Genomic DNA, 12,783 nt, shown 5'->3' on the forward strand with positions numbered 1-12,783 from the left:
ATTCTGGACTATCTATTCGACCACATAAAGACCTTGGGATACTTCGGTTTGGCTTTAGGGACCCTCTACTCACTACCACGTAAGTGTTATGTTGTTTGGAACTGTAGAAGAGGTATAAAAATAGCGTTTTGTAGCGGCGCAATTGAAATGCCCCGCTGACTTCCAGGCTACGAGTTGTGACTGAAAACGGTACCATCAAACTTTCTCAAAACACATTCGAATGACATGATTTTGATGTCAACTCAACGTATGTACCCCCAATCATCCGTAAATCGATCTAAAGTGCATTTTACTCCGGATAATTCCTTTAAATAGGAAAATTACCGGAAATCTTAGTCACTTTAAACGTGATGCTAGCAGGCGAGATGCAAATGGTCTAATCCGATTCAATGATCTATGCCAGGCTGGAGCTAAAAGTGGTATCCACATACTCAGAGAACGGCTGAATGAACTTGAGAAAGGTAAAAATCAATTGTTTAACTCAAGGGGAGGTGGAAAATGAGTGTAATTCTCCAAATGGTGGAATATCCCTTTAACATAGTCTTTACTTACATGATTTTGGTTTTAATTTTCTAATAGGAATAAGTGTTTGTGACAACATGTCATGATAAATTTGATAATGTTTGATCGCTATTTTGGTATGAAGCATCTTTCACATACTGAATGCACACTCTAGAAAGTGAAAACTCTAGAAGTGAAAGTAGGCCTACTATATGCTCCGTGTCTGTGGCTGTCTGTACATGTCCGCAATCGATTAGCCTACGTTCCTGAAATATTCCATTTACATCAGTATTCACACCTTTTGTCACTTGCCATTGAGCTCTGGTGCATCCTACTTCTATCAATAGTCCTTGAGATGCTTCTACAACTTCATTCAAGTCCACCTGTGCCTAAATGAATTCACTGGATATTATTAGGAGAGGCACACATCTCTTTATGTAAGGTCTCACAGTTGATGGTGTATATGTCAGAGTAAAAACAAAGCCACGAGGTCGAGAGAATTGTCCATAGACCTGCGAGACAGGAAGGGTATAAGAAAATGTCTGCGTCCTTACAGTATATAAAGAGATGTGTGCCTCTCCTAATAATGTCCAGTGAATTCATGGAATCAAGTTGTAGAAGCATCTCAAGGACCATTATGTCATAACAAAAGGGGTGAATACTTATGTAAATGGTATATTTCAGTCTTTCATTTTTTTATACATTTGCAAAGCACTCCAAACACTAATTTTTTGGTGGGGTCTGAAACATAACAAAATGTGGAAAAAGTGTAGCGCTGTGAATACTTTCCGTATGCACTGTATGTAGATCAGATACTGTATTGAGGGTGACTTATCACATTGAAATCTCAATCTGGCAACCAACGAGAGGCTTGTCTAGCGATTAAAAGGAACACTTGCCAATGTTTTGAATGTGAACATTCTCTGACAATCCTACATAGCTACTTAAATGAAATTGACACTTACATACTTGGGAGGGACAGAAAAACGCTTTCCAGTATGATAATAAACCTCTCAGTGTTTTTTCCGGTTACCAGAGTGTGTTGCAAGCGTAACAGGTATCAGAATTCACTCTGTGTGAAATGGAAACTGTCATATCATGGAGTAAACATACATCATTTATCTTAAGATAATTTGTACATCTTTTTTGTAGTCCAACATTTTTTCATGAAAATTGCTGTTTTACATGACTCCATTATGTATAATCACACATTTGGAAATGCACAACTTATTTTCCCAATGTAGAGTCTCTTTCTATATATTGTTTTGTAAACTACAGATAACGTTTGAACTGGCCATCATCCAACTATCAGTAATTGTGATCTGATCTCTCCACATACTGGACAGATTGATAAAGAGAAATCAATTGGAAAACTCCATCCATTCAATTAGGCAGATGACAAAACGTTATACTGGACAACTCTGTTAGATGTTCATAAAATAGTGACCAACAACTCCTCCCAAATTGACAGTTTATATTCTGAATCGTACAACACAGCATTTAGGGACCATCAACAACAACAACAACAACAATAATAATAATAATAATAATAACAATAATTGTTTTCAAAATAATATTTAAATAAAAAAGAATACTTATTAAAAAACAGATTTAACAGCACTAATAAAACCTGGAATATTACCTTCCTCAGTAAAAATAAAACAGAGTATCCTCTTACCTTCCCCAGGTCTGTGTCTCAAACTTACTGATTCAGACTCTGTGTTGTTGATTATATATCTTTATTAAGTTTCGATTCATACATTTCTGGTCGAGGAAATGGGGAACTACAAACAAGATCTGTGGGATTACCTGACACCCAAAGGTATGTAGGCTTCTGTGACTGTGAGATGATAATGATGGCCTTAGGCTTTGTATCGGCTTTTCATTTCAAAATCAGATTAACAATCTTTGACCTACACAAAGCTTGAAAATGCAGAGCATTCAAAACTCCAAACTCGAAAAGTGACGAATACTGTAAATGTAACTAGACCTACATACCATCACCACATTCAACTTTAGGTTTGTAGCTGTAAACAATTTCTTTGTTTGTTTTGTCAAACCCTGTTAATTATAAAATAAAATGCATTTTATTCGCGATCTCTTGGATAAGTACTTCATTACCCACAATCCTGAACAATCCCACAATCCCACAGTGATGCCTCTGATTGGTGGAAAGGCCGTTATGGTCATAGTTTGAAACTTTCTCAGTGGAAAAATATTGACAAACATGGCGAAAATCTTAATGTGATTAAAAACGTTCTTGACAAATATTGGTACTTGTATCAACAAGGATTGGGGTTTATACATCACACGAACTTAGTCAGGGCCAATACACTATCAAATAGACCACTGTTAGTTTAAACACTCAAACTTTTCAGGTAGGCTAGCACTAGCCGACAGGCTAACCTTTAGCATTTCCGACATTGTATGTCATTACATAATGCAGCTAACATTAGCCTACATGCTGCAACACAGGTATGAAATATATTATGTTTTAGTGAGTGTCCAAAGGGGTGAAAGCCACTTTAAATCGGGTCACATTATTGACTGTTGTGTGTCCGAGAGTCAGTTTGTGGGTTTTGTAAGGGTCAGCAGCATGAGGGACAAGCCTAGCAAAGTTGTGGTGAGTTAAGCAGGGAGGTTGGTAACGTTAATGCTGCTAGCAGTGCTAGTTAACATTAGCTAGGCTACTGTAGCCTTCATACTGTATGATTCATATCAATCATTAACCTAGGAATACTTTGTGCATTTAATGAACATTTTGTGTAATAATTCACGGCAAATTAATAAACTGAATATGGTGGTCCAAGAGCAGACCATGCACCAGTCCATGCATCAGCCTGACTGAGCAATGATGACAGCATAGGATGAGTCAGGTAACGTTACGAAGCACTGCCGTTAACGTTAACCGCTTTCACACACACGATATAAAATACACGATGATAAATATAAAATTCAATATCAAAACACTATTATTTACACGATTACTCCTGAAATAACTGATATTAACTGCACATTCACTATATAAAAATCACTGTTTGGAGGAAAGGGTTCGCGTGCTGTAGCCAGTTTTGAAATAATTTCGCGCGGTTCGTGCATTGCTTATATTATTCAGTGAGGAGCGGTGGTTTATGGGATGAGTAGTTCCTTTGCTCGGAAATGAAAATATGTACAGTCTTGTACCTTTGACTTTTTTTGGATTTTCTCTTCGTTTTTTCACTCGAAATGATATGTTGTATGCTTATGAGTTATGCCGTAGCTGGTTAGCCTAAGACATGCTGTAAAACTCTTTAGATACGGATTTTTCCAAACGTCAATGGGACAAATTAATGGGAATCTTACATCCGGCACCTAACCGCGTTTTGGCTGTGGGCGGGACTGTGCAGCTCTATAGAGCTGGTAAGTCCCGCCCTTTCCGCTATCCCCGCTGGACCTCTAGATTGAAAAATCGTTAATGCGAGTGAATGTGAGAAAATAATTATTTTCTGGTCCCGTTTGAATTTTGCCATCAATGTGAACATATGTTGTCTGTGAATTTTTTATATACATTTTCGTGTAAAGATTGCTACAATTGAGCGGGTAGAAGTTTGATGCGGTTAAACTTTGTGTGAGAGCACTTTGTGGACTACAACTTTCCGCTAGACGACATCTAACTAGTTTCCCATAACAACCATCAGTTGGTCGAGATGTAGAGGGTTATTAAGATTGACTTTGAACACAGTGAACCATACAACTTTACAATCACACTGTATCATAGTGTTAATGTATTGAGTGAAGCTAGACATGTTTCGAATATTTTTGTTACCATGTGTGTTTATTCCTGCCGTTACAAAAACTAGCATCTCAGTTAATGTTAGCGATTAGAGCTAGCTCACGTCACAGGCGACATGTAGTCTTTCTCGTTATGTCTTTTCCACAACTGATAGCCGAAGAATCATATAATATACTGTCAAACTCGTAACATGAAAAATTATATAAAAAATTCACAGACAACATATGTTCACATTCATGGCACAATTCAAACGGGACCAGAAAATAATTATTTTCTCACATTCACTTGCATTGACGATTTTTCAATCTAGAGGTCCACTGGGGGTTTAGCGGATGGGCGGGACTTACCAGCTCTATATGGCACCGGTGCCGACACAAACGGTAGTAACTGCATCGAATAACAACGTGGATTTCGGTGCCTCATTTCGGTGCTTAAATAGCGTTTTTTTTTTTTTTTTTGAGGCATCACTGCATGTCATGCGCCATCTCTAACGTCTTGCTCTGATAGCAACACATCCAGATACAGTTAGCTAACATATGATAAACACTGGATGTATAAACCAGAGGGGTGCACCACATAGGCGAGTGGACAGTGTTTGAAAGCTTGCGTGAACCCAAGTAAAGCGATATCGCGAGCTCCTGTCAAAATCTAGCAGTGGGCCTAACTACACACAAGCAAAAGGCTATGAAACAACATCAACAGTAGGCTAGCCTATATGTTACACAATATCCTTGCTAATGCGCTGACATTTATTTGAAATGTTATCAGTTGTAAGGTGAAAACTTTATTTCACGGTGTGTTAAACAACATAATGGCATGATATTAATCTTTCATGTGCATGAGGCCCATAGCATCACAATGAATATGAAGATCATGTTAAAAGTTAGCTGGCAAAAACATAAATATGTAGGTACATACCTGATGTCACTGAGCTGTCGAAGAGGCTACGAAACCATCTCCGTAGCCTACGTTATCGCTAATTAAACTCAGCTGACTGGTGTTAGCGCATAGCCATAGTTGCTGTTAAAATGCCTACTAGGCTAGCGCTGGGAATCTAAAACTTCAGCACCGACATGTAGCCTTATATGTTCAAAACTAGGCTACTGCGTGTTGTGGGTTAAGACATGACATTTCTTGAAACATTTGGGAACACACTGAATTAACTGGAAAGTAGAGTCCCTGTTACGGCTCCCACACACAGCTGCGTGCTTCGCGTTGCTGGAGACGCATCCCATTCACTTTACATGGGCTCACGTGATCCGTTGCCGAACTGAATTGTGGGTCCGTCGCGTCGCGTTTCTCCCGCCGCTCGCGTTGAGGAGTTCAGCTGTTGCTGCACCGACAGACGGCACCGGCCAATCAAGCCAATCTACGGATGGCACCAACCAATCAAATTACGGTTTTACTTCAAGACATTTGCATAGCTACCGTCGGGAACACCCACTGGCATGCATTGACGGAACGCAGCTGTGTGTGGGAGCCGTTAGATTAGCTTGCTTGCAAATGCGGTTGTCCATGACCTGGCAGTTTTATGGCAAGCGGTTTTAACATACCTTATGGCAAACCGCCTACACTGGGTAAACTTGAAAGCAGAACTTACCATTGTGTGTGCATGCATGGCAAGCTGTTTTAACATTTAAATGTATTATTCGTAGGAGCAATGAGATATTGATAGTAAATTGAATATTTCAACATTGAACAGTTCAATTTCATGTTCAAATTTGTCTTATCAATTTCATGTTCAAATTTGTCTTAGCCTATCAATTAAAAAAAAAAGCAATTCATGCTTGGGAACTCTGTGATGAATGGAAATGAAATATATGACGAAAACTCATGAAAACGCACAATCTGGACATTTTACATCCGCTTTGGGTCGAATCAGTGACGCATGCACATCAGATCAAAACCAGGCCATTTTCGTGGGTCTATCACTAGGTGGCAGTCTCGCCAGGTCTCGCTAGGTCACTTCCCGGAAACTTTACAGGCAACACTTCATATTTCATGAAAGACGTTATATCTCCATTTCTAGAAAAAAAAACAGGGATTTTGATGAAAACTAGCCACTGTTCAGCTTGGGATCAGCTCAGTTCTCAGGAACAGAGGTGTGTAGAAATACACGGTTTACACCCACTGAGAGCTGTTTGCTTTTGTTTATGTAAAGCACATTTCATACACTGACCTCTGTGTATGAACTGTGCTATATGAATACATTTGACTTGACTAGACTTTAATTTCATTTTTTGAACTTTCATTTTTATTCATTATTTAAATCAGATACAGATCATCTGATAGATATGGTGCAATGGTGCCAGAAGACAATGACTCCACTCTCAGCTCTACAGGGAGTTTAGCTCAGTCATGACTACTGATTACCAGTAGGGGGCAGAAGGTGAAAAGTATGGAAATGAAAAGAGTGAAGAAATCAAAGTAAAGACAAACTCAGGAATGTAAATTAGAAACATGAGATTGGGAGGTTTTCAAAATCATTTTGATCACATTTATTAATTTAGTCGTGTAAGGAACATGTAACACACAAGTACATACCACATGTAAGGGAAAGATGACAAAATGACGGTAATGGTCCTGAATCACAACCAGACGCAGAAGGTGGAAAGTGTGGAAATGAAAAGAGTGAAGAAATCAAAGGATGGACACCCTCAGGAATGGAAATTAGAAACATGGGACTGGGGGTGTTCAAAATCATCACATTTATTCACATTATTCACATGCACATGGCAACCGTAAGGAAAAGTAGACAAAATGGATAACAAAGGGATTATCATGTAACTGAATCACAAGTTCACACAATAGGTGCAATGACTTTAACTAACAAGTAAGATTCGATCAACATATCTGTACAAACAAGTCATTAATCTATTAGATAATTTACAAAAAAGTCAGTAATTTAACTGACACACATGTTTGCCTGTAAAACACAATAACAAGCTTTTTTTAAAGTATATTTTTGGGCTTTTTGGCCTTTTACTCAGATAGGATAGTGAAGACACTGGAAGCAAGTGGGAGGGAGAGTGATGGGGTGGGATCGGGAAATGACCCGACCCAGACTCTAACCTGGGTGGTATGTGGTACGGAACTGGAATGTTTCATTTATCAAGAGAATATCACAGTCAGAAATCAAGCAGGCACTGAGGACAGTTCAGTAATCCAACAGGTATAGTTTACCCAGCAGCACTGAGGAAGGAGATGTCAGTAATCCAACAGGTAGTTCACCAGCAGCACTGAGAGCAGAACTGAGAGTCCAGTAGAGCAGCTGCTGACCATCCTACCGCTGTTACACTGAGCCCTCACCTCCTCCAGCCTCCTCTCCCTCTCTCCCAACAACCTCTCTAGCGCCTGTCTTTTCTCCTCCTCCTCCTGACGTATTTCCTTCTCTAACTCCATCTTCTTCTTTTCCTCCTCTGCCCTGATCTCTTGTTCTCTCTCCATTCTCTTCTTCTCCTCCTCTTCCCTGATCTCTCGTTCTCTCTCTTTTCTCTTCAGCTCCTCCTCTTGTTGTCTCTGTTTGTTTCGCTCCATGGATGTTTTCTGGGAGACTGCCAGGACGTCAGAGTCTGTGGAAAAGGAAAAGGAAGGAGAGAATATTGCTGATGGAGTGGAAGAAGCAATGCTGGCAATGCATCACCATATTTCCCATTTCAATAAATCCATGTGCACACACACACACACACACACACACACACAGGAAGAGAGATAAAACAATGTCTCTATCTCTATCTAGTGGGGTATACTATGAATCTCGATTAGTGGGTTAGCGAGGTATGTTGCGCTCAAAGCCAGGGTATGCTGTGACACGAAAGTGGATCTGTTTTAGTGTCGCTATATCACCATGGTATCTTATGCTGTCAACCAAACTTGGTCGGGAGGAGGTTATTTGCTAAGTTATAGCTCACCGCCCACTGACTAATCAATTGTCTTAAAAACGAAGTTATCTCACGTGTAGGATTCTGTCATATATCTTGTAGGTGGAGCTTCGCCTCTACTAACATTTTGGATCTCGAATGCGCTGTAATAGTGCTGTGCGTGCAAATATCCCACTATGGACGTGCATACCATACAACAACTGATGACAATTGATTTATTTCATGTTATAGGCTAGACACTAAAAATGACCGCAGTGTAGATTACCCTATATCGCTCATAAATCCGGAAGTAATTGTTTTTTTAAATATAGGCGGTCTTGTGCGTCTCTACATTTCACGATTGGCCAACATCACCTCAACACCGAGAACGCGCACAGATCTGAGCTGAAAGCCTAGTTTGACAAATATATCACATAACTGCTATCGTAGTATCACTTAACATATACCCCTGAGTCAAGGCTTTGTCAAGCCTTGATATGTCTACATAGCTAGATATGTCTAACGTGCTTCGTAGTATACCCCACAGGTGTCTCTATGGTATGTGTTGATTTGTTTCTTTCCTAGAGGCCCCATAAAACTGATATTTGAAAATATTCTAAATTCCATGAATGTCTATCATCTGGACATACAGCTGGCAAACCGGTCATTGTCACATGCATCCTATATAGCCTCACACAGTGCACTGCATCCATCATACCTTAATGTCATAACTTAACAGTACTCAACAGCAACAACAACAATGGTTCCTTTGTGAGCAATTCACTGGTGTTGTCAGTATTGTGTTGAATAACAGAAATCTCAACACAGGTGTCAGGCATACCAGACCCACCTCCCTTTATATTTAAGATGGACTATAAGATATGTCAATACCAGAGACCGTAACAGCAACACATCACAATAACACCCCAAAACATTTCCCCCACACCAGCCACAACCAAATTCCAGTTCATCTGGTTGCTTTGGCGATACTTTGCCAAAGATAATAAATGATTATTACTGGTAAAGGATTGGCACTGAGCTCATTAATGTGTGGATAAGCCTGCAGTATAACTGTGTCTATAAGTGTGGATAAGACACTGAGATATAGTAAAACCCATATGGCCACTGAGGACAGAAAGAGGGAGGGACTGACCTCTGTGCCAGTCAAACAGAGAAACAAAAATAAATCAATAAATAAATAGGGACTGACCTCTGAGCCAGATCCCTCCTATGATAAAGACGGTGACCAGTAGCAGCGCAGTGAGGGCGATGAACACAACGGCCGTCACTTTCCACGTGCACCATTGGGTGGGACCTTGGAGAGAAACACGTACAGGGAATGATTATGACCTCAATTTACTTACAGCTGGCGGGTGGAAACTATCAACAACAGCAACAACAAAATGGGCAGTAACGAAAAAACAAAACATTAATACTTTTTAGAGGAACACAACATGTAGTAAAATCTAAAAACAACACCCCCCAAAGAAAATAAAAAAACACACCAACCTTTATAACCTGGGTCTGACTTGTCATCATTATCGAAAGCATATTGTGTTTCAGCTTTCTGGATGTTAGAGTAACAGTCGTCACTGTATCGGCCTCCAGCCTTGAGCGCCTGGTTGTTTGGGCTACTGAGGAACAGAAGGGGTGAAAGAGGAAGAAGACAATGTCCATGAGACTGAGAACATCATGAATTATGGCATCACTGCAAGATGAAACACGTCTAATTTTCTCTCATTCACACACACACGCTCTTCCTAAGCTCCATCTTGTACAAACAGTGTACGTGTTTATTTTTCGTTTAGTGCCTTAACTTAAGTCACATTGTCTGCTGTGCAGAAACTCAACAATTTTGTGCCACAGACTATTTCAATGCTCACCAACACTCTAGAACTTCAACATACAGTACACACACTGAATGGTTTGTGTAACATTAAAACATTGCTTTCTATTATAACTTGGTTAACCTAAACTCAACCATACTATTCATTTTCCTCAAAGATAATATTTCTGTTGACTATGGAAGGGATAACAGTGGTGTCCCGATAGTAAAATAATATGATAGAGAACACTTACACAGTTTGCTTGGCATCGTTCAGTGAGTCTTTTTTATAAAGCGTGTCACAGTTCTTCTTGTACTCCATTTTTGGATTCGGCACCTACAGCCAACAGGAAAATAACATGTCCTGAACAATGTATGGACAAGACAACAGCAGAAACAAGTAACATGACTAAGAACCAAATAGTTGAGGCCTGACTATACTGCCTAGGCACAATACAGTACATACACAGAGAAAGATACCAGGCAGCAGAGGAAGATAAAATGGGAGACAGAGACAGAGAGAGAGAGAGAGAGAGATTGAGATTAATACAAGAATCCCAAGGTTACAAATCCTGAAATCCTGAGCACTCATTTAATGTGAGTGTGCGTCTGCGCAAGTTAAACTGAACCACTGGAGATAGCCTAACGTGGATAGAAGCAACAAACAGCGTTATTTACGAACGAACGAAATGGATTCTTGGTGTCCATGAAAACAGCATAGAAACGGGCAAATCTAATCCAAATTAATGGAAATGACAGGTCTTTGAATTGACACTAAGATGCAACGCAAATATATTCCCTTTGCAATGCTTTACGGGCTCCCAAAACAACGATCGGTGATCACCAAATTTCTCTCTCATATTGCTCCTCATGACCCCTGAAAGCTGTCAAATAATATAGCCTGATGGGGCGCGTCTAGATTCAGGCTAATAGCCTGACGTTTTTTTCCCCTTTTTGAGCACGTCCGAATCCCAGGACATCGCACCTGTCAAGTTCGCAAGTTATCATGCAGTAACAGCCCAGTGTAGACATGGGTTCACATAGCCTTTAGTCTACTCGAAATTAAGGCTGTTGTAGGCTTACATTAAAAGTTTAATGGGAATAAGTCATGACTTGTGACAGTGGTAAATGTCATAGCAAATAGCCTATTTATTTCACTCTCGCTGGAGTGAACGCAGAACATGGGCTGTTGCGCAAACAAATGAATGAGGAGGATTATCTGCATCTCCGTTAACCAAAACTATGTTTTTGCTAACCCATAGGCCTACTATGTTTTCCCTACCCTCGATAAAAACACCCTCGATAAAAAGCCGAGCTCCTTAACACCTGCGGAAACAAATCTCTGGCGCCGCCACTGCTGATTACAGAGACAAGCACTTTAAATAAATTTCCTCAACAATATACGAGACAACACATTAAGAAACTCTTACTTTTGCTTCTTATACAGACTATAATTGAATCCTTACCCAGAGTGGTCAGTGGTTCAGGAAAGGACACCACACTTCCCAGAGTGGTCAGAGGCTCTGATATGACTGCTGCCTTCTACTGTTGCCGTGGTAAGGATCACTTTCATTTCCTCAGAAGTGGAGTGAATGTCAGCATGTCAGCGTAAGATTCACTTTCCCTTCCTCTGTTTTCAGACATGACCAGACTGAATGTGTAAGAAAACTGGTTTTGTAAATGCAAACATATTTTTTAAGTATCTTTGTTGGATCTTTTCCAAATGTTTTACTGACAGATTATAGATTATTTAGTCCACAGACGAACGAGAACATGTGGGTCACTTACTCGGTTTGCCCTGGTGTTCATCTTCCGGTTGATTTGAATAGTTGATTGTAAAACGAGTCTTTAAAACTCCTATTGTTTTTAAACAGAGGTACAAAAATTCCTTCATCCCCTTTTCTATCCAAGTACAGAATGCACACAACAGGAAAATATAGATTTGTCCATTTAGTGACCCCCCCCCCCCCCTATTCATTTCCTCTTATATCTAACTTATTTAATGAAGTTTTATCTTGGTTTTACTGGCTTATCTTTTTTTTAGGCATCGTCAGACCTATTTATCACAGCTAAATTATTATTTTGTGCATATCTGTCTGTATTGTAGTGTGTTGTGTCTATTGTTGTGTGGTATGTGATCCTGTCTGCAATCAAATTGCCCATTTGGGACAAAGAAATAAATTGAACTTGAACTTGAAATAGTCTAGATGTTGTATCTGTAAACAAAACTAAGTTTTGTCAATCTGAGCTCTGTGTGTGTGTGTGTGTGTGTGTGTGTGTGTGTGTGTGTGTGTGTGTTTATAACAATATCATCTCACTGAGGCCATCTAGTGGTGTTATGAAACATTTGTTTGCAGTTATGGCCACTGTAGGGGGAGGACTTGAGAATGGGTCTGAATTGTTCAACTTTCCAACTCATTTCAAAAGAAAATACACATCTGTGTAGACCCACATCACAGTCTCCCAGCTTTACTGTTGACATCTGTTTTTGTTGTTGTTTTTTCAGTTGAATTACATTTGGACATTCTGCTTAGATAACTGCTCCTTTCTTATGTTTGGAAAATGGATGATGTTACCATTAGGTAATTATGTTCAATAATTGTGATCCCAATATTGACTAAATGATGTTATGCCATAATCTAGCAGCCCTATACTTTGTGTGTTTGTGTGTGATTTTGCCATAATTGAGCAGCTCTAGTGTGTGTGTGTGTGTGTGTGTGTGTGTGTGTGTGTGTGTGTTTCCATAATCCAGCAGCTCTACTACACATTCACTTTCGACCTACATTAGGTCTGACCAACATTGAGCTTCTCAATGACTCAATTCA

General features: G+C 39.7%; 1 protein-coding gene across 2 annotated transcripts; it reads right to left on the bottom strand.

The window, feature by feature from the left end:
- Nucleotides 1-6,962: 6,962 nt before the first annotated feature.
- Nucleotides 6,963-11,691, bottom strand: LOC143123793 (uncharacterized). 2 transcript variants are annotated; one of them, XM_076285083.1, is made up of 5 exons: nt 11,425-11,691; nt 10,213-10,295; nt 9,643-9,764; nt 9,344-9,448; nt 6,963-7,845 (listed from the first exon to the last, which is right to left on the bottom strand). In XM_076285083.1, the coding sequence occupies exons 2-5, from the start codon at nt 10,278-10,280 to the stop codon at nt 7,481-7,483; spliced, it is 660 nt and encodes a 219-aa protein (XP_076141198.1). In that variant the 5' UTR covers nt 10,281-10,295; nt 11,425-11,691; the 3' UTR covers nt 6,963-7,480. The 2 variants fall into 2 exon arrangements, with proteins under 2 accessions (XP_076141198.1, XP_076141190.1); XM_076285075.1 differs by having other exon boundaries at nt 9,643-9,767; nt 11,425-11,689.
- Nucleotides 11,692-12,783: the final 1,092 nt, after the last annotated feature.

This window comes from Alosa pseudoharengus, unplaced genomic scaffold (genome assembly GCF_046254945.1).
Source record: "Alosa pseudoharengus isolate Yale_2024_CS ecotype anadromous, Long Island Sound unplaced genomic scaffold, YU_APseudo_1.1 YU_APseudo_1.1_scf_1, whole genome shotgun sequence".
NCBI classification, from domain to species: domain Eukaryota; kingdom Metazoa; phylum Chordata; class Actinopteri; order Clupeiformes; family Clupeidae; genus Alosa; species Alosa pseudoharengus.